Source organism: Phascolarctos cinereus, unplaced genomic scaffold (genome assembly GCF_003287225.1).
Source record: "Phascolarctos cinereus isolate Bilbo 61053 unplaced genomic scaffold, phaCin_HiC Scaffold_726;HRSCAF=1367, whole genome shotgun sequence".
Lineage (NCBI taxonomy): Eukaryota > Metazoa > Chordata > Mammalia > Diprotodontia > Phascolarctidae > Phascolarctos > Phascolarctos cinereus.
Window position 1 is genome coordinate 209,348,070 of NW_027556098.1, and position 20,283 is coordinate 209,368,352.

The 20,283-nt window shown below is 36.9% G+C and overlaps 1 protein-coding gene across 1 annotated transcript; it reads left to right on the forward strand.

Annotated features, from left to right (window-relative positions):
- Positions 1-4,474: 4,474 nt before the first annotated feature.
- On the forward strand, positions 4,475-19,250 carry FKBP7 (FKBP prolyl isomerase 7). Its single transcript, XM_020991061.2, has 4 exons — positions 4,475-4,768; positions 6,436-6,587; positions 12,055-12,188; positions 17,464-19,250. The coding sequence occupies exons 1-4, from the start codon at positions 4,557-4,559 to the stop codon at positions 17,623-17,625; spliced, it is 660 nt and encodes a 219-aa protein (XP_020846720.1). The 5' UTR covers positions 4,475-4,556; the 3' UTR covers positions 17,626-19,250.
- The last annotated feature ends 1,033 nt before the right edge of the window (positions 19,251-20,283 follow it).

Genomic DNA, 20,283 nt, shown 5'->3' on the forward strand with positions numbered 1-20,283 from the left:
TCCTTCTCTCCTTTTCTCTCCTCCCCCTCTCCTTTTCCCTCTCTGCTTTCTCCTCCCCTTTTCTTCTTCCCTCTTCCCCCTCCCCCTTCTCTCTCTTCTTCCTCCTCTTCCCTCCTCCTCCTCCTTGTCTTTTCTCCCCCTTAATGGAAAAACAACCCCCCCAGGGAAACTGTCACCTCGGCACTGCTGGACGTCCCTGAAATCCCAGGGTCCACTCCATCTTCTGCACATGCTTCTGGCTCCTGCTACCAACAACAATCTAGTATACATGTAATGCTTTAAAGTTTGTAAAGCTATTTCACTTAAGCCTCACAACAGTCTTGGGAAACAAGTAGTATTTATCCTACCACGACGACCACCACCACCACCTCACCACCCAAGGTTAATGGGCAACTAGGTTATCTTCCTGAGTTCAAGTCTGGCCTCAGACATTAGCTGTGTGAGTCTGGGCAAGTTACTTAACTCTGCCTCAGTTTCTTCATCTGTAAAATCTTTAACATGAGCTAGAGAAGGAAATGGCATACCACTCCAATATCTTTGCCAAGAAAACCCCCAAAATGTGGTCGTGGAAAATAGAACGCGACTGAAACCACTCAACAGCTCTAAGTTAAGTGACTTGCTCAATTAGTGCCTGTATCAGAATTGGAACTCGGGTCTTTCTGGGACTGAAAGGGACTTCCAATTCCTTCATTTTATAAATGAAGAAACAGCCTGACAGTGTAAATGTCTTGCATGGGTTTACACAGCTATTAATGTCCTTAGCAGTATATTTGTGTCCCCTGAACCTAGTAAGCACTTAATATGTGACTGTTTCCTTCCTTCTTTAGACCTGGAAGGGACCTCTGAGGATACAACTCCTTGTTTCATAGGTAAGGAAATAGCCTGAGAGACATAGTTAAGTTCCCAAGGGCACAAGCTAGTGGGTGTCTGAGGCAAGATTCGAATTCTAATCTTCCTTAAAGATGGAAGGGAACTCTGCTGTCATCTAATCTAACGCCTTCCTCTTACGGATGAGAAAACCGTGGAGGAGAGAAGTTCTATAGCTTATACAGGGTTCCCAGTTAGTAGTGTCTGAAGCAAGATTCAAACCTTCCGCCACCTGGCGGCCTCTCTGAACTAGAATCTCTCTCCCATCCTAACTGCTTTCTTTATAATCAGGTTTGGTTTGAATGAGACACTTATTACTGTGTGACCCTGGGTAAGTTACTTAACCGCTCTTTTTCTCATCTATAAAACAACTTGATGACCTCCAAAGTCCCTTCCAAGCTTTAATGCTCTTATCCTAATTAATAATGCTGACTTGTGAATTAGAGAGATGCCCTGAAGTGAACAAAAAATACTAGTGCCCTGAGCATGGTGCATGCTTCTTGTGTTCCTATCAAATAGCTAGTTGCAAGCATTAAGGAATAAGGATGTTCTTACTGTCAGGTAATAAAAGCCTCTGGGAATGTGCCTGGATTTTGTTTTGTTCTTTACAAATGTTATATGATACAAGTAAGCACCAAGTCATGATTTTGTTGCTGTTGAATAAAATTGAAGATGTTTTCTTTATTCTTTTTGTAAGTTCCGTATCTTCCCTGCCTACTCTTGGGATCTTTAGGATTAGAAATTTAATTTAATTAGAGATTTAGAGCTGCCTAAATGGACTTGGGGCTCTGGGTCCTGGAGGAGGAAAACTCAGAAGCTATTTAATCCAAAACCTTTCATTTTACAGATGAGGAGACTAAGATGTAAGGAAGGTTAAGCCACTTGGCAAAGTCACACAGGTAGTAAGAAATCCTCAAGATGTAGGATTATGACTTTAGGTCCTCCTTTGACAGCTCAACCAGCTGTCTTCCCAATCTAATTCAGACCCTTCAAATGTTTTAACAGTGAGGAAATTGGGATCCAGAGAGAGTAAGTGATTTGCCCAAGGTCACAGCACTGTATATTATTATATACGTGGCATTACATGACTGGCACCTTTATTTTGACTTGTGAACATTTGAGGGTAGGTATCTTCTTTCCCCTCTACTAATTGTACAGCTCCAGGACTGACTTGCATCTTTGTCTCTCCCAAGCCCCAGCAATAGCCCTGAAAGATATTAAATATTTGTTGATTTGGACTGAACTAAGAATTCCTCCCCACCCTCAGCGATGAGAGTCCAGCTTCTTTCTTTTCAAGGTTTGTAACTTTATTCAAGAGAAACCCACTACTAAGAAATCCTGGAGCCAGAGAAAATAAGCAGCCTACCAAGCAGCCTAACAAGACATTTAGTTTGGCCGGTGTTTGAATATCCTCAGGTAACTTAGCTGAGATGTTTAGCTGCACCCAGGTATCTCCTCTTATATGTTAACACACCCACCTCTTTACTGGACTCAGAAGGAAACGCTTAATGCATGATGGGGGGGAAGCCCATTACGGAATGAGGTTCTGGCATTTGCTCACATCCCACAATGAACAGGGTTGGTACTTTCTTAAAAGCCTCAAGAAATTACTGGAACCTTTAGCAATCCTATTCCCAGGCATAGGATTTTCTATTGCTGCCCTAAGGGAGACTGGAACCAGGAAAACCAGACTGAAATCATTTCCCCTGCAGTTGTTATTTTCCTTTAAAACTTTGAAATCAATGTTTGTAGCCAGCTACTTCACCAACCAAAGGTCTCCAAGCACTTTCAAAATTTCACTTTCAGAGAGAACCCCAAATTCCTAGGAATATTATAGTCAAATTCCAGAGTTCCCAGGTCAAGGAGAAAGTATTGCAAGCATCAAGAAAGAAACAATTCAAGTATTGTGGAAATACAATTAGGATAACACAAAATTTAGCAGCTTCTACATTAAGAGATTGGATAGCTTGGAATATGATATTCTGGAGGTCAAAGGAACTAGGATTACAACCAAGAATCAACTACCCAGCAAGACTGAGTATAATCCTTCAAGGGGAAAATGGGTATTCATTGAAATAGAGGACTTTCAAGCATCCTTAATGAAAAGGCCAGAGCTAAATAGAAAATTTGACTTTCAAATACCGGACTCAAGAGAAGAGTGAAAAGGTAAACAGGAAAGAGAAATCATAAAGGACTTATTAAAGTTGAACTGTTTACATTCCTACATGGTTTTTTTTATTGGTGAGGCATTCAGGGTTAAGTGACTCACACAGCTAGTGAGTATCACCGAATTTGAATTTGGGTCCTTCTGACTGCAGGACAGTGCTCTATCTGCTTGGCCACCTAGCTGTCCTACATTCCTACCTGGAAAGATGGTTTTTGTAACTCATGAGACCTTTCTCAGTATTAGGGTAATTGGAGGGAAAATAAATATAAATCAATATATATGTATATGTATATATAGATAAAGATATATTCATCAGAGGGCACAGGGTGAGTTGAAGATGAAGGGGTATCTAAAGATAAAATTAAGTGGTGAGAGAGGATTATACTAGGAGAAGGAGAAAGGGAGAGGTAGAATGGGGTAAATTTTCTCACATGAAACACAAGAAAAAGCTTTTACAGTGGGGAAAGGGGGGAAGGTGAGAGGGAATGAGTGAATCCTACTGTTATTGTATATGGCTTAAGGAGGGCATAACATACACATTCAATTGGGTATGGAAATCTATCTTACCCTTCAGGAAAATAGAGGGGAAGGGAATAAGACATGGGGGGATGTTGGAAGGGAGGGCAGACTGGGGAAGGGGGTAATCAAAAGCAAACACTTTTGAGGAGGGATAGGGTCAAAGGAGAGAATAGAATAAATGGGTGGAATAGGATGAAGGAAAATACAGTTTTTCACAACGTGACTATTATGGAAGTGTTTGCATGACTACACATTTATAACCTGTATCAAGTTGCTTGCCTTCTCAGTGGCGGTGGTTGGGGAGGGAGGGAGAGAATTTGGAACCCAAAAGTTTTAAAAACAAATGTTAGAAATTGTTTTTACATGCAACTGCGAAATAAGATATACAGGCAATGGGGTATAGAAATTTTTCCTGCCCTACAGGAAAGTAGATTGGGAAGGGGATAAGACGGGGGGGGGGGGGGGGGAAGGGGACGGGGACAGAAGGGAGAGCAGATTGAGGGAAGGGGTAGTCAGAATGCAGTCTGTCTTGGGGTGGGGGGAGGGGCAAGATGGGGAGAAAATTTGTATCTCAAAATATTTTTTAAAAATTCACTTTCAGGGCAAGTAAAATTAATCAGAAGTCGGTCGGTTAAGTCACACTTAGAAAACTCTCGGACTGAGTAATAGTATCTCTGCTTTGCAAGCTTCCAGCGCTTGCAGCGTTTCTGACGTTTTTCACACCCTCCAGGACAATCAATACAAAACCGCCCGGTAAAATAAAAGGGGAACGTCACGGTAGCGAGCAAAACCTCTGCCTGGCCACCCAGCGTCCGACCAAGTTAGGAATGGCTTTCTGCGGCACAGCCCGAGTCCCACCCAGCCCAGACAAGCACCGCCCCTTGGAGGTGTGACAAGGCTCCACCTCCAGCGCCTCTCTCTGACGTAACAATGCCACGCGTCTAGAGCCTAGTGAGAGGGTGGAAGAATACAGGAAAGTGGTCTGGTGGATCTTTTGGGACTCATGCATTTTTCCCTTAAATGCGTTCTTTTCTTGCAGGCTTTAAGCCTTTTTTCTCTCTTTACTCAGGGACAAAAACTAGAGGAAAGTATGGATGAAGTGAAAATAGAAGTTTTGCATCTTCCAGAAAACTGTTCTCCCAAAAGCAAGAAAGGGGACCTGCTAAATGCTCATTATGATGGCTACTTGGCAAACGGCACCAAATTCTACTGCAGGTAGGAAACGCAAGCTAATGACACCGTCGTCCAAATGTGTACCAAATCTGATATGCATCCCGCCAACAAATCAGATTAAGTTCTGCATTTATGCAAAACCTGAAGATACAGTGACTAGATATTACGACCAAGTTGTATCTGTGGAGCAAGATGACTCATTTTTCTTTTGAATTCATTTTTTTCTTTCTCTTGATTGAATATTACTGTTAAAATTACTGAAAGGTGGAGGTGTAGGCCCAAGACGTAACCATGTCTATGCTTTCTTTTTCCTCTTTGTACGTTGAGGTCATTTGAGCTATACCAGAGAGCATATATATTTGTATATATTGAACTATACACATATGTAGATACTGAACTACGTGTGAGAGTATTTTTCATATTATGCATCATTTTCCCCCCTCCAATGATTGTGGAGGATCTGAATACTGATACAGTAGGAAGGTCCTGTGTTACTCCTGCGTTTCTTACTCGAGATTTCCGGAGTTTTAGGAGGCATTTTGCAAGTTGTGCCCCTAGGGAGCACTACACCGCACAGTAGGAGAATTTCTGTGGCTGCGGCACGAGTCTTCTTCGGTATTATTTCAATTTTTCCTTGGATACAACCTCCCAGTCCCAATGTTATATCAGTTAATATATAATTTATAATTATATATAGTATATAACTATGAATCATAATTATATTGTATATAATTATATATTATAAAATATAATTTTTTTCCTCCAGTCATGCTTGAAGTCTAAAAAAGGTGATGATAGGAGACAACAGGGGGAAAAATGTTCTTCCTGTTTAGATGCTAACTGGAATTCTCAGAGGCCAATTATTCCATGAATTCAACCAATTAAATCCTACAAGTATTTATTAAGTACCTCTTAATATTTAAAAAGGCACTGAGCTAGGCCCTTGGGAATATTAAAAAAAAAAAAAACTTCAATGACAGCTTCTGCTCTCTGGGAATGTAAATTTTAAATGGGTGTTGGGGAAGATAGGACAATTATAAAAATATAGGCAAGGGAGAAAACTAATTGGGGGCTAGGAAAAACTTTCACAGCTTCATTAGGAAAAAAATTAAGTTGAGAATAAAAAAGAAGCAGCCCCTTGTTACTAGTACCTTTGGACAAATTATATTCTTATTCTGACCCTGTTTCTAAGGAAACAAGCTAAAACTATTTAGGAATACACAGTACTCCTGTGTACTCGCTTAGGAATACAAAATGGCTAACATAAGGGGTGTGCTGAAGCCAGCTCAGAGTGGCTATTTAGAGAGCCAGTTGTTAAGTTTTCATGTGAACGTATTTATTCCTTGGAAATGGCTAGTGCAACCAGTTATACTTGATTTATTTTTTTTTTGTTATTGGTTGTTTAGACTTTAAAAAGTGATGTATGGAGAAAATGTTATTAATACAGATTAAACTTGAAAGTGTGTCCTGAGTATGCTTTTAATTTTCTGTGAGATCTGGTTATCAAATATTAACCAGCACACCTCTAAGTGTAGATTAACTAATGTTACAGAGCTATTTAATATTTAAAATAGTATCTCAGTTCTGATGTATATATTTGACACTGTTAATTGTCTAGCATATTATCTCTAGTCTCTTACTTTCCATGGCTTGATTTCCTCATTACTTAAATATATTATCTTTTTTCTTCTTCTTTTTTTTAACTGTAGCCGGACACAAAATAAAGGCCACCCAAAATGGTTTGTCCTTGGTGTTGGGCAAGTAATAAAAGGCCTAGATATTGCTATGATGGGTATGTGTTCTGGAGAAAAAAGAAAAGTGACAATACCTCCTTCACTGGCCTATGGAAAGGAAGGCTATGGTAAAATACTTAATACTGAACTTGATAATCCTGTTCTATTTCAGTTGTATTTCAATATGAATCATTAGAAAAGCTAATCATGTCGCTTCTCTGTTCTATAATGCTTTATTCTAGGTGCTTTATTATTTTTAATGTCCTCAGTACTTCACAGGTATGAATACTTCCACTCCTATACAAAATGTATTTTTTCATGAGCAGCTTATGAACCTTCAGAAAGTTTTGTGGTAGTCAGCCTTCTGGATAGGAAGTTAGAGATCCTGGGGTTCAGATTCCAGCTCTGACACTTGCTCCCCTTTGACTTTGGACAAACTTACTTAACTTCTCTGGGCCCTCAGTTTCCCAACATGCAAAATGAAGGGGATTGGTTGGACTAAAATCCTTAATATCCCCCTGAAATTAAGTCCTAATTTTATTTTTTTTTCAATGCCTGTGCTGGTCCTCAGACAATAGACTTAAGTTGAGATTGTTTCATTCTTAGTATTTCAATCCTCTGTGCCTAGCACAATGTCTGGCAAATAGTGGGTGATTAATACATGCTTGTTGATTGATTGCTGAACCACTTTGACTAGGACCTTGAGATACTTGCCACTTCCCTGGCAAAACTTTCAAGAACCAAGTGGGGTCACTGCTACTCCACAGTGAGGTGCTAGAGTTGGACTTTAGTGGAGATGGAAATAATATCTCACATTTGTAGCACATAAGGCTGGCAAAATACTTTTCCTATAGCAGCCCTATGCTAGTAGGAAGTGTGCAGCTATTAATTATCCTCATTTTACATATGAGGAAACTAAGGCTCAGGAGGGTTGTGACTTGGTTATGTTTATCCACCTAGTAAAGGATAAGATAAGGATTCAGGCTTAGATATTCTGGTTCTTTCCATTACTCTTCCTTTGTACCATGCTCTCTCTCAAGATGAAAGTCAAACTAAAAATAAGGACAGCTAAAAATAAAGGAGAGCATTCCCAGAGTCATTTTTAAGTCAGCGTCTGAGGTGTCATAAGCAAGTCACTGACTCAACCACAAGAGAAAATTCTTTATAGAGTGCTGAACAAATGGGCTGAAGTCTTCCGTCTCCATCTACTTCTTAATCCACCACAGAGACGGGATGAAAAAGAGAAATGGAATTTATGCATGTAGACAAAATGCCAGCTCTCCCCAGTTGGGGAGAGCTATGAAGTTCAATCCTGGAGTCTTAGGGAACATAGTTCCTTCTGGACTTCCAGAAGATGTGTCCAAACTGGATTTGAAAGAAGCAGTATGCTGTGTGAGAGAGCACTGGAAGCCATCGCTACATCCTTGAGGCGTTGGCATTATGCAGAGTGTCCCAAAAGTCTTAGTGCTGTGTGAGGTTATTAAAGCTTAAAATGGCACTAAGACTTTTGGGACAACCCTGTGTGACTACAAAAAGCAGTGAGAGTCCAGTAATCACAGCGCCTCACATACACAGGTGGTGTGCTGCCAACAGAGTGGTTCAGTTGAATAATAGTGTGGTTCACATGTATCAGAGGACGTGCTGGGGCCTCATTCTGGCCACTTGTTTGTCCATTCTGTCTGTCAGTGAAAAAAGTTGGAGAATCATTATCCTATTACTATAGATTCATAGGGTTCAAAGAGACTCCAAGAGATCAGCTAACTTGTGTCAGACAAATTTGACCTCTAAAGCACCTAGAGAGAAGTTTGTCAATATTTCTTCTCCCAGAGTCTAATTATCTACATAGCTAACTCCTGCCACTCCAAATTTATCTGCATGTATTTGTCTATTATTTGGTCCCATCTGAACGTTCAGCATCCCCTGGAAAAAAAGGATTTATATACCAAGTTTTCAGTTTTGCAGAGACCCATAAAGATTCACTTATTTCATTTCATGTGAGACTTGAAAATAGTAATTATGTTCGATATAATAGTAGGAATTTGAATCCTTTATCCTTCAAACAAAATCAGATTAAGTGTTGCATTATGCAAAAACTGAATGAAGATGCTAGATATTAGAGCCAAGTTACATCTAAGGAACAGTGAATTCAAAGGGGTAGGGGTAGAGAGGTAGCTTTAGTACTTTATCTTTCAGGAAGAGTAACTGCAGTAAGATGTTCAGGGACTCTAGTAGACCTAGAAAAGGTGAGATAACTAGGAGCTACAGAGACCCTAGCCCTTCCAATTACACTGAGTAGCTGTCTGTCTCCTAATAGGCTTTTGGGCTACTGAGCCAAAAGAAGTTGCACTCTGAGAGGCCTAACTTCTCACATGCAGTAATATCTAACATGCAAATGGGTAAGGTCAATGCTGAAAGGGAAAAAAAAAAGACATATGTATATAATATATATATAATACATACACACACACACACACACACACACACACACAAAGAATCTTAGAGCTTTAAAGACTTACCAAGGTTTGAATTGGACTTTTTTTTCCCTGACTTCAAATATCACAGGTTTCCTTTATAGGTTAAAAAAAATTCCTCCCAGCCACATAGGAGAACTTTATAGTTTATTAATCTGACATAGATACTTCCATAGTATGCTTCCATTTTACCAGGCATTTCAGTTAATTCATTCTTTAGATCCTGGGAGCTATAAAGGCTGGTATCATTTTCTAATGAAACCTATTCCCCTAGGTCCTAGTTGGGGTTTGGTTTGGGAGAGAGGGAGTGGAAGAGTAGGATTTCTTTGTGTGATCCAGTACTGTTTTTGTATCTGTGGACAAGCCTTAAATAACCTAGATTTCACCTGCTAAAACCTGAGCACTTTGTATTCTTTGAATAAAAGGCTCTTTATAAATCTAACAGATAAACTTGAGTCCTTGTTACTTCATTTAGTCCACAATGGAGAGGAAAAACAGGTAGTTTTCTTCAAAGTAAACTTTTTAATGGCCTCTAAAGACCATTATTAACTTTCTCTTTTACTTTTCCTTCTTTTAATTAATTTTTAAAAATAATAATTCTTAATTCAACATTTGTTAAGTGCTGACTGCATATGATGTTCTATGGTAGGAGCTAAAAGGCTGTACTGATAAATGTCATCATATCAGAATACATCTACTTTGACTGCAAAACAGATAGCAGTATATAAGATCACTGTCTTGTCACTAGGTTTATTGAACTATTGTGGAACTTGCACTGGAAAGAGCAATAGCCTACAAATCAGGACACTGAGACAGTCAATAAGCATTAAGTACCTACTATGTGCTAGGCACTGTGTTAAGTTCTGGGGAAAGGCAAAAGGTGATCCTTGCCCTCACAGAGCTTATAATCTAATGGAGAAGACTAAAAACACATAAATATGTACAAACTACATACAGGATAAACAAAATAATTAACAGAATTTCCCTCTGTTAATTAGAATTAACTAGAATTCAGTTTTGGTCTTTGCTCTGCCATTAATTATCTATGCTGACCCTTGGATAAAGCACTTCTGGGCCTTAGTTTCCTTCTATATAAGATTAAAAGTATACTTAGATAATCATAATGGTTCCTTTTGCTTCTAACACTTTATGTTTCTGTGATATGTAAGATGACCACAGACAAAATTTTAATTAAACTTTCCAGCTCTAAATTCTAAGTTTGATAAAACGTTTGCTGTCTCATCTCATTGTACACTTAATGTGTTAAAATTTTATAAACCATTTCTAAGAAGCAAGAAGTTTGTTCATAATTATGTTTACTTATTTTTATAAAATTCATCACTATATATACCTGATCTCAGATATAACTCTGTGTTAAGAAGAAATTGAAAAAAAAGCATTTTCTCTGCACCATCCTTGTCTTCTGCTACAGGGCATTCCTGCATGTCTTGAAATGCATGTGGTTCTTCAGGTCTGTTCATATGCTACATAGCATTTCTCAAAGGCTTCACGTCATGACAGTACCTTATGAGCTTCATCTCTGAATGTCAGTCATCTATATAGCAAATGCACATAATCCCATATATATTTGTTGAAAGAAAAACTTTCATATTGGTAATACTTTGCACGCTTGCAATTTTTATTCAGAAACTTGGCATGCTTGTGTATACACATATGTATGTATATATTTTTACATAAAGAAATGTTAGCCTTGGAATTGGAGTTTTGAATTTTTTTCTTTTGCTCTTATCAAGGAAGTTTTCTTCCTGTGACCAGAAGATTATAGCTGGATAAATTAGAAACATGAAAATCAGTTTTCCAGAAATCATCATTGACTATCTAGCTCTTTGCTTATAGGTCAGGTAAGCATGTTGACACAATACTAACGTTTGCTGTTAATTGCATGATGCATAAGTCAGATTTCTTTTGTACTGACTCACTGCTCCCCTTCTGTTTTTGTCTCTGGCTTTGACATTCCTTTCTCTTTAAATGCCATAAACCTTTTAGCAAAAATTTTCTTTTACAATAGAATACTTAACCAAGGTCTACTATGCACATGATTACCAGTTATTGCCAATAAGGAAGAGATATTTTGGCACAAGTGTATGGAAATAAGTCAGTTATTTCTTTAAATATTGTGTATTAATTGATTAACTGAAATATATTGTGTCTTAAAAGAAACTTGATGTGGTGAATGGAGTTCACTAGCCTCGTAGTCAGAAAGACCCAGATTCAGGTTTTGCCTCGGATACATTACTAGCTGTGTCTGACACTGAGCAGGTTAACAACTACTCAGTAACCCCAAGAAACTCTCTAACACTATGAATTACAGACATCCTGCAAGGCTTCTTAAATTTTTTCCATTTGAGACCCCTTTAGCACTTCTTAAACTGTGGGTTGCAACCCTGTACAGGTAAGAATATAGAGTATAAGTAACTAGAGTATAGCCCTTGTCCATTGGACTGAGGAAATTCCTTTCTTTCCCATACTAATGAAATCACTGGTCCAAATCAAAAAAAAAGTCTGCTATCTAAGTGAAAACCTCAGATGCTATAAGTCAATAGATTGGTTCTTCATTAAATATTCACATTCCCTCCAAGGTCTTTATAATTATAACATATATCACAAATGAAATCTCTTCATAAAATGTATAGATATTTCTATTCTGCTACTCTTTTTTTTTTCATTTTATATTGAGTCAAAGTCATGGCTGATGTTTATTTTATCCATGTTTTCAAGTAATTACATAATAATTTAATTTTCTAAGAAATGTCAATAATTCTGAATCCTCCTGTCTATAAGCCTTACCTTGAGTTCTATATTTTTACACCTTTTTTCTGCAGTAGTTCTCTTTTACTTACCATGCTCATAACCATATTTGAAAATAACAGATTCTGCCAACAAGGGCAAGATGAGTGGTGATTATTGGTTCTACCTTAATCAAAATTGCTTTAAAATGGCATGCTTTGGATAAAAATCAGAGGGAAAATGCTTAAGAAATCATAAAAAATGCTAATGAAACACTTCAAAAAAATATAAAGGCATCATTCATAATGTTATTTGTTACTTCATCTTTGACCAAAACCTGTGTTTATATTTAATATTTTTTTGGTCATCTCCTTAGCACAAGGCTTGATTCCACCAGATACAACACTGATTTTTGAGATTGAACTCTATGCTGTGACCAAAGGACCCCGAAGCATTGAAACATTTAAACAGATAGATGTGGACAATGACAAGAAACTTTCTAAAACCGAGGTAACCCAAATAAAACCCAATGTCAGGGTTTCACTTGTAAACCATTGTTTCAGTACATGTTTGTCCCAAAGAGGGTTTCCCTTTTGCATTTTAAACTCTAGCTTGGCCTTTCTTTCATATAGCCTTCAAATTGTGCTCTCTCTCCCAATCCTCCACTCTCTCTAGAGTTGCTCTTCTCTGTTATCATGACTTCCAGCTCCTTCATCTCTTCCTCTTATCTTTGGTCTTCTCCTCTGCTCTTACTTCACTTGTGTCCTATGTTGACCACATGGTCTACCACTTTCATGATTCAGTAGTAGCCATAATTCTAGAAACCTTCATTCCCTTGACTTTCTTTTTTTAAATTCTGAATAAACACTAAATGAGCATTTTCATATACATTGTAGAACAAGGAGAGGATTTTACATAAAACTGTTAACTAACGTAGAGCTTTTTCTTTTTAAATGTAATGAATTCAACATGTAACTTTCAGAGCTGTCCAGCTTATCTGTGATTTCTTCTGGTCTTCATTCTATTCTTTTCTTATTTGGGGAGTAAAGAGATCTCTATCTCCCTCTTATTTGGGGAGTAGAGGGATCTCTATCTTCCTCTCACCTTCCCTCACTCCCTCATTATAAAAAAGAAAATCAAAACCATACCCTTGTTACAAATAAGCAAAATAAATTCTTACATAGGCCACATCCAAAAACACCTCAGTCTGTTTTGAGCCCATCACTTCTATCAGGTTGTGGGTAGCATGGCTCATAATCAGTACTCTGTAATCATGGCTATTTGTTTCATCGACCAGAGTTCTTCAGTCTTCAAAGTTATTTTTTTAATTCAGTGTGTGGTGGTTGTTGTTACATAAATTGTTCTTCTGGTTCTGCTAACTTAAATCTGCACCATTTCATACAAGTCTCCCCAGGTGTCTCCAAACCCTTCTTTTTCATCATTTCTTATGACACAGTAATATTTTGTTGTATTAATGTATCATAATTTGTTCAGCCATTCCCCAGTCATTGGGTATCCCCTCACTTTCTCAAGTTTTGAAGTTGCTAAATCTGCTAACACATCACAGGTATCCCACCACCACCTTGTTTCTTAGCTTCTAATCTAGGGATGCTAACATTGGTGGAGTAAGTCATAAAATTGCCTTGTTTCCTCCCATATATATTTATGGTACGTAACTTCCACTGGGCCCTAATAGTGACACTCAGCAGTCTTTTCTCATCAACCTTTAATAACTCCCTTATCTTACTCTTCACTCTGTTTCTGTTCTCTTCTTTTCCTCACACCCCTCAACGTGGATGCTTCCCAAAGTGCTATCCTACTCTTTTCCTCTCTTGTCTCTGTATGTTCTCTCTGATCACAATCTTATTCACTCAAATAGATTCAAATTCTGTGTCTTCATAAATAATTCAAAATTTACATCTCCATTTTTTACCTCACTGCTAAGCTTCAGACTTGCATGTCAGCGTCTCAAAGACCTGGATAGATATCTCATGGGAACCTCAACTCAATATGTCCAAAACCAAATATATCTTAACTTCAAAACCTGTTCTTCCTTTTGATTTCACTATTTCTGTCACTGACAACATCACTTATCCAGGATCTCATATTTAAGACTTTAATGTTACCTCTTCTCTCGTCCGATACCCAAATAAATCATTGAACTCTGCTGAGTCACCTCTGCAAATATTCTTCTAACCCACTCCTTTCTCTCCATTTTTCCTGCAACCCCCCCAAAGACAGGCCCCAGATTGCCACATAGGCTATTACAGTAGTTTGCTCACTGGTCATCCTACCTGTGTGGTCCCTATTCCATTCCATTCAACAGCAATGCCAGATTTTACTAAGTGATGGATTCATCTCTTTAGCCACATCCCCCTCTCTGACCCCCTTCTCCCACAGCCCTTTCATGATATATCTCAGAAATCCCTTACCTTGGCCAATAGCAGAAGAGCAAGAAGGGAGTTCATTTCTCTCAACTATTTGAGTGGGGGTAAGTTAGAACTTAGTGGCCACACTATATGCCATGAATGTCATGTGACCACTGACCACCATGCTGCCTGCTTTTTTTAAATGGTTACTTCTATGCAGACTTCTCTGATAATTCTATGCCATCTTCCCTGAGTCCTATTTTAAAGGCTTAACACTGACAACTCTCTATCAGGAGTCTTTACAGAGAAACTCCAATGGCCATTGGTCACTCATCACAATCCTCCATTGTTAGGGATATAAAATATAGCAGTTCTCTAAAATGCTTTAGCATCTCTGCGCCATGGAGCAGAAACAGGCTTCAGACATGTAAGGCCCCAACAGTCCTTTTCTATATATTACAGTAGAGAAATCCCCAAAAGGTAACTGATTTAGCTGCAGTTTCCTCAGACGTCATTGCCAAGCATAAAATAATATTGAAGAAGGGTCTGAAATTAACAGATAAGATTTCAAAACTACTAGTAAATGAGTCATAGCATTAATAAGCAAACTTATGCAGTGCATTTTAATTTGTGTAGATTATAAAATCAGGCCTAATAAAAATAATAACAGCATTTATATAGCATTTAAGGTTTACACAGTATTTTATATATATTATTTTATCCTCACAACAACTCTGGAAGCTACAAGTGTTGTTATTCCATATTCTGAGGCCTCTGCTCAGAATATTCATTTAAATCCAGTTATTTATACAGCCTCATAGGTGAAAAAATGCATTTGACCAGTTGTATAATATTATAATACAATATATAAAAATCATTTTGCAAACCTTAAAGCACTATATAAATTCTAGCTGTTATTATTAGATTTAGGATTAATTGTAATTGAATTAATTAATTCAGTAAACCTAATTGATTAATCTTAATGAAAAGCCTGATTTAATGAATTCAGGGCCTCTTTACTTACCCATATCTTTCTCTTCCTCTTGTGAATTATTATAGCAAAAATAAAAGGGGATTTATTAAAATGAGCCAGCAGGAAAGGAGATTCTTGCATGTGGATTTACTTGCTTTCTAAGAAATGTTATAAGTTTTTTAAGCCCTTGACCTTCTATTTCCTTAAAACAAACAAACCAAAAATTACTCTCTCTGGTGTTCTAAGGTCACCCAGAATACTCTCTTTCCTTCCTAAACGAGTTCCGTACTTGGTGCATAGTGCCTTTCTGTTCCCAAACGGCTGACATCATTTTAGGAGACTTAAACACATATGTTACTACTCCTTCAATACTCAACTTCCCAGTTCCTCAATTGACTCATTTCCCTTAACCTACTCCCCCACTTCACCTCAGCTGTTCAGAGGTGGTTATCCCCTTGATCTTGCCATCATTCGTATGCATTCTACTTCCATGATTATGAACTCTGAAATGCCTTTATCTGATCATAATCTCTTATCACTCCATCTTTCCTCTCATTTATCATCCTAATCCTATTCTTTGCCTTCACTGTGACTTCTAAACCTTCCACCCTCTCAGTTCTTGCCAAGGCCATCACCCTTATACTAGCTACATTCTCCTTCTTTTTCTAGACACCTTGGTAAATCAATTCTAATCTATATCCTCTACATTCCAATCTCCTGCCCCCTTGTACTATCTCTGATCATGTGTTGCCAAACCCCTAACCTTGGATGACTCCCACCAATCAGTCTGCCATTTTATCTTCTCTCCACCTACTGCTGAAAAGAGTTGGGAAAAAAGTCCCTAACCATGTTGACAGAGTCCACTATAAATTAATGCCACATACTCTCAACTTGGACACCCACTGCAGCAAAGCAACCCTTTTATACCTCCTCAATACGTTTACCTTCTTTCAACGCTCCCACCACACACCTACGTGCTCAATCGATGGACTCAACTCACTTCACTAAAAAAATAAGGTCACTCCCACCCTCTTCTCAACTCCTCATCTCACAACACTTAGATATCTTCTTCCACTGTATCATCCTTTACCCAGTCTCACATGAAAAAATGGCAGACTTCATGTTTTTCCCTTCTTTGTATATTTAGTGCTTAATATATATATGTATATATATATATGTGTGTGTGTGTGTGTGTGTGTGATTAATAAATGCTTATTTATTAATACCTTCTACAACAAAGCAACTTTATAAAACTATTCATAAAGAGAGACAAAGTGTGAGAGATAGAGAGTCAGAGTTCCATCAGTCCTTGGTAGGCAAAAAAAAGAGATCACATCATTATCATGTGTGCCCTAATATCCAGCCACTCCTTTCTGCCTGAGAACAGCTGATGTAGCCCTCATAGCACCTTCATCTTGCCACTGAATACCATACCCAGGACAGGTGGGTGGACTGACTACCTGTGCTGCTAAAACTTATGTTAGAGTTTTCCTGTAGCCTTCTGACATTGCCATTACAATTTATCTTGCTCTCATTTCCTTCAGCCTTCTCAGCACTTGCTTTCCAATAGCTGTGCCACCTTTTCTTTAGTCATGGCTTGAAGTATATGTGGATAACTTGGTCTCCACTTCCACCCAAAATAAGTTATAATTTTTAAGGCCACTTATATAATTTCTTTTCATTCTATAACATTTCATAATAATCTGTCAGTTTCCTCCAGTTCTTTATTCCTACTCTCTCAGTGACTGACAATAGACATTCCATATTCTAAAAGAAACTTGCTGTTATTTGAAAAAATACTTCATAAAGTATTTACTCTTTATGAAACATCCACAAGTAGGGAAACTGCTAATGCAACCTACCTTGGCACTTGACAGTAGACAAATATGATGCAGATTCAAATTCATTTCACTCCAAAGCCCAAATTGTATTTTATTTATTGAATTTTGATTGGCATTTTAAGTGTCAGAAGAAGAAAGGTTGCAATTATCCTAACATTATGCTTTGATAGCAGAGATTTTTCTAAAATGCTGTTTTGAATTTTACAAGTAAAAGCACTTTGAAGATGATTTTTCATTGTTGAAGTTATATATAAATGTGCATAATGAGATTGTGTCTGATTTGTTTACAATGCAGTTCCAACATAGAAATTTAAGAAAAATATATAATATATACTATGAAATACATGTCATAAAATTCAACATCTTTGAAAAGTTCTTCACACTTAAGTAACACTAATTTGAAGAGGTTTGGAAGATTTTCCCCAAAAAAAATTCATTTAAAGTTGATAACCTTAGTCTATCCTTTTGTGATGCTTCACATAGAAACTGTCCTCCATAGCAGTGTGGTTTGGGGCATCATAATGTTTACATTCCTCATTAAATTCTCCAAAGTGCTTTGTAAGATGTTTGTTTCAGCAAGTGTTCTTTTTTTTTCAACGTAGATCAATTATTACTTGAAAAAGGAATTTGAGAAAGATGATAAACCACGTGACCAGTCATATCATGATTCTGTGTTAGAAGATATTTTTAAGAAAAATGACCACGATGGAGATGGCTTCATTTCTTCCAAGGAATATAATGTATATCAACATGATGAACTATAGCATATCTTTCTAAATTCATTTGGCTATCTTTTGTATTATCTACAAAATTATTTTTATCCAAATTTTGCTTACTTTTTCCCTATAAAACCACATTTTGATATCTTGAAAAATATTAGTTTCTGAACCTTATATAAATTTTTAATAATTATATTGTACCCCAAAAAGTAGTGAAAAATGTAAGAATTCTATATTCTCTGCTTTATTTAGTAATGCCTATGAACACAGATTTCAATATTTTGATGAAGCAGCCAACATCTCAGACTCAGAATTTCCAAAATTTAACTCATCATCTTTCCTCCTAAACTTGCCCTCCTTTCCAGCTTCCCTTTATCTGTTGATGACATCGTTCTTCTAGACATCCAGCCTCAAAACCTTGGAATCATATTTCACTATTTCTTCAATTCCTATATTCAATCATTTGCCAAAGACTATCATTCCTATCTCTGCCATATGTTTCATCTGTTCCCTCCTCTCCACTTCTACTGCCACCCCACCCCCAATAACTTAGGCTTATATTATCTCTTGTCTGAGCTATTTTAATGGCTTCCTAACTGGTTTTTTTCCCTCTAGCTTCTTTCTTCTCCAACTCATTTTTCATACAGTTGGTAAAGTAACTCTCTAACTGGGCAACTCTGATCACATCACCCCACTACTTAAAGACTAATGGCACACCTTTCCCTGCAGAATAAAATATATACTTGCATTTAAGGCCTTCTACCACCTTGTTTAATACATGATACTCCAAGGAAATCAAAGAAAAACAAAAATCTAGTATATACCAAAATATTCACTGCAACACTTTATGTTAACACAGAATTGGAAAGTGGTTGTCCATAGATCAGACAATGACTAAAAATACTGTGGTATATGAATGTAATGTAATACTGCTAAATATAAATATTAAGTATTCTGTTCATTCATAATGAACCTGAGGAATTCAGAGAAATATAGGAATAGCCACATGAATTGATGTAAACAAATGGAATCAAGAGACTTGTGTACACAATGATTATAATAATATAAATGAAAAGATCACTAAAAGGAAACTGGACTCAGAATAACTGGGGAAAAAATAAATGAAAGTCCAGGAAGACAGATAATGAAACTTACCTTCTCCATCATGGTAGAGAAGTGGGGGACTAAAAGGACAAAGATTGTACATGTCAGATTCATTTACTGTAGAAGAGATGAACAAAACATTTTAAAAGGACTCATTGTCATCATTTAAATTCTGTTGTCAGAAATCTAAAAAATGAGTAAAATTTTCAGAAAATATAATTTTTGTGCTGAGCTCATTTTAAGATATTTCAGTATGCTTTACTTCATGTCATCTTCAAGTAATTGGCTTTATACACTTTCCTAAGTATTATGACAATAACCTTTCAAGAAATTTACTGACATTTATGCATACTAAAATCATACTTTTATAAAAGTATAGTAAAAAAAAAAACCCCAAACAACTGGATCTTGTTGTGTTGACTCTTACTTTGGCCTCCTACAGGTCACAAATGTGTTATATGGTATCTTCTGTGTAATGCCAAACGTATTATGATTATACGATAAATATTTGTTGATCTGAAGGATATAAAAATTGTGTTGTTCCATAATAAATCACACTCTAATCATCCTGTCCCTTAACTGTCTGAAGTTACATTTTAAAAAATTTTAATTAGTGAAGAAAAAAGGTCTTGCTGTATATATGGAGAAAGAAGAAATTAAATTTTTTCTGCACATTTACATTACATGACAAACACAAGTACATTAATGTATTAACACAGTAGTGGTGTTTTGTATTAACATATACAATTATTTTTAAGTCTCTGTATATGGAAAACCTGTAGAGTAATTATAATTTTGAGTGTGTATTTTATAGTCAGTATGGCATAATGAATCGAGGAATGAACTGGATTCAAGTCCTGTGTCTAACACATACTAGCTATGAGACCTTGCTCCATCCACCTGCACAAAGTGCAGAGAAAGTGCTAACCTGCATCGGTAGAGGAAGTTTCTTCACCTGTGAGTTACTTATACCAATGAAATCACAGGGCCAGTCCTCATCCCTATAATTGCTTTTCATTTTGGTATTTTCTTTTGTATGTCTTCTTTTTATATAGGTTGAGCAACATTAAAAATTAGGGCCCAGTAAATTTTGTTTGCAAATTCTTGATACCTTGTAGTATAGACAAATAAGGCCTTCTAAATCCACATTCATTGAAGTGTTTTGTTCTTATGCATCTTCATGAGAGAGAAAAAACAGAATTCTGATCTTTGCAATAGGTTTGAAGTGGCAATAAGGAATCTTATAACCACAAAACTATAGAGCAGATGCACATTCAGTAATAAAACCTACTTCCCAATCTCTAGTTCTCAACTCTGTTTATGAAACCTTATGCTTAAGAGAATTCTTAATGTCTTTTTAATTTGATACTGCAATTAAACATGTAGGATTACATTAAATTCTTAACATTTTTCTTATTTTACTAGGCCATAACATAAGTGGTATGCTTTTTTTTAAGAAAACATTTCTACATTCAATTCACCATTAAAATTTTGAATTAATGTCATTAAAAATAAAACTGATATTCAGGGAAAAAAAAATTTTGTAGAGCTTTCTGACTTCAAGTGACAAAACAAGGTAAAGCCACAACATTTTTGTAG

Bases quoted from the DNA above. Each gene is read 5' to 3' on its own strand.
- FKBP7 (XM_020991061.2), top strand. From the start codon at position 4,557: ATGCATTTTTCCCTTAAATGCGTTCTTTTCTTGCAGGCTTTAAGCCTT. The intron at 6,588-12,054 runs GTAAAATACTTA...TCATCTCCTTAG, and splicing joins CTATGGAAAGGAAGGCTATG to CACAAGGCTTGATTCCACCA. The intron at 12,189-17,463 runs GTAACCCAAATA...TTTTCAACGTAG, and splicing joins AGAAACTTTCTAAAACCGAG to ATCAATTATTACTTGAAAAA.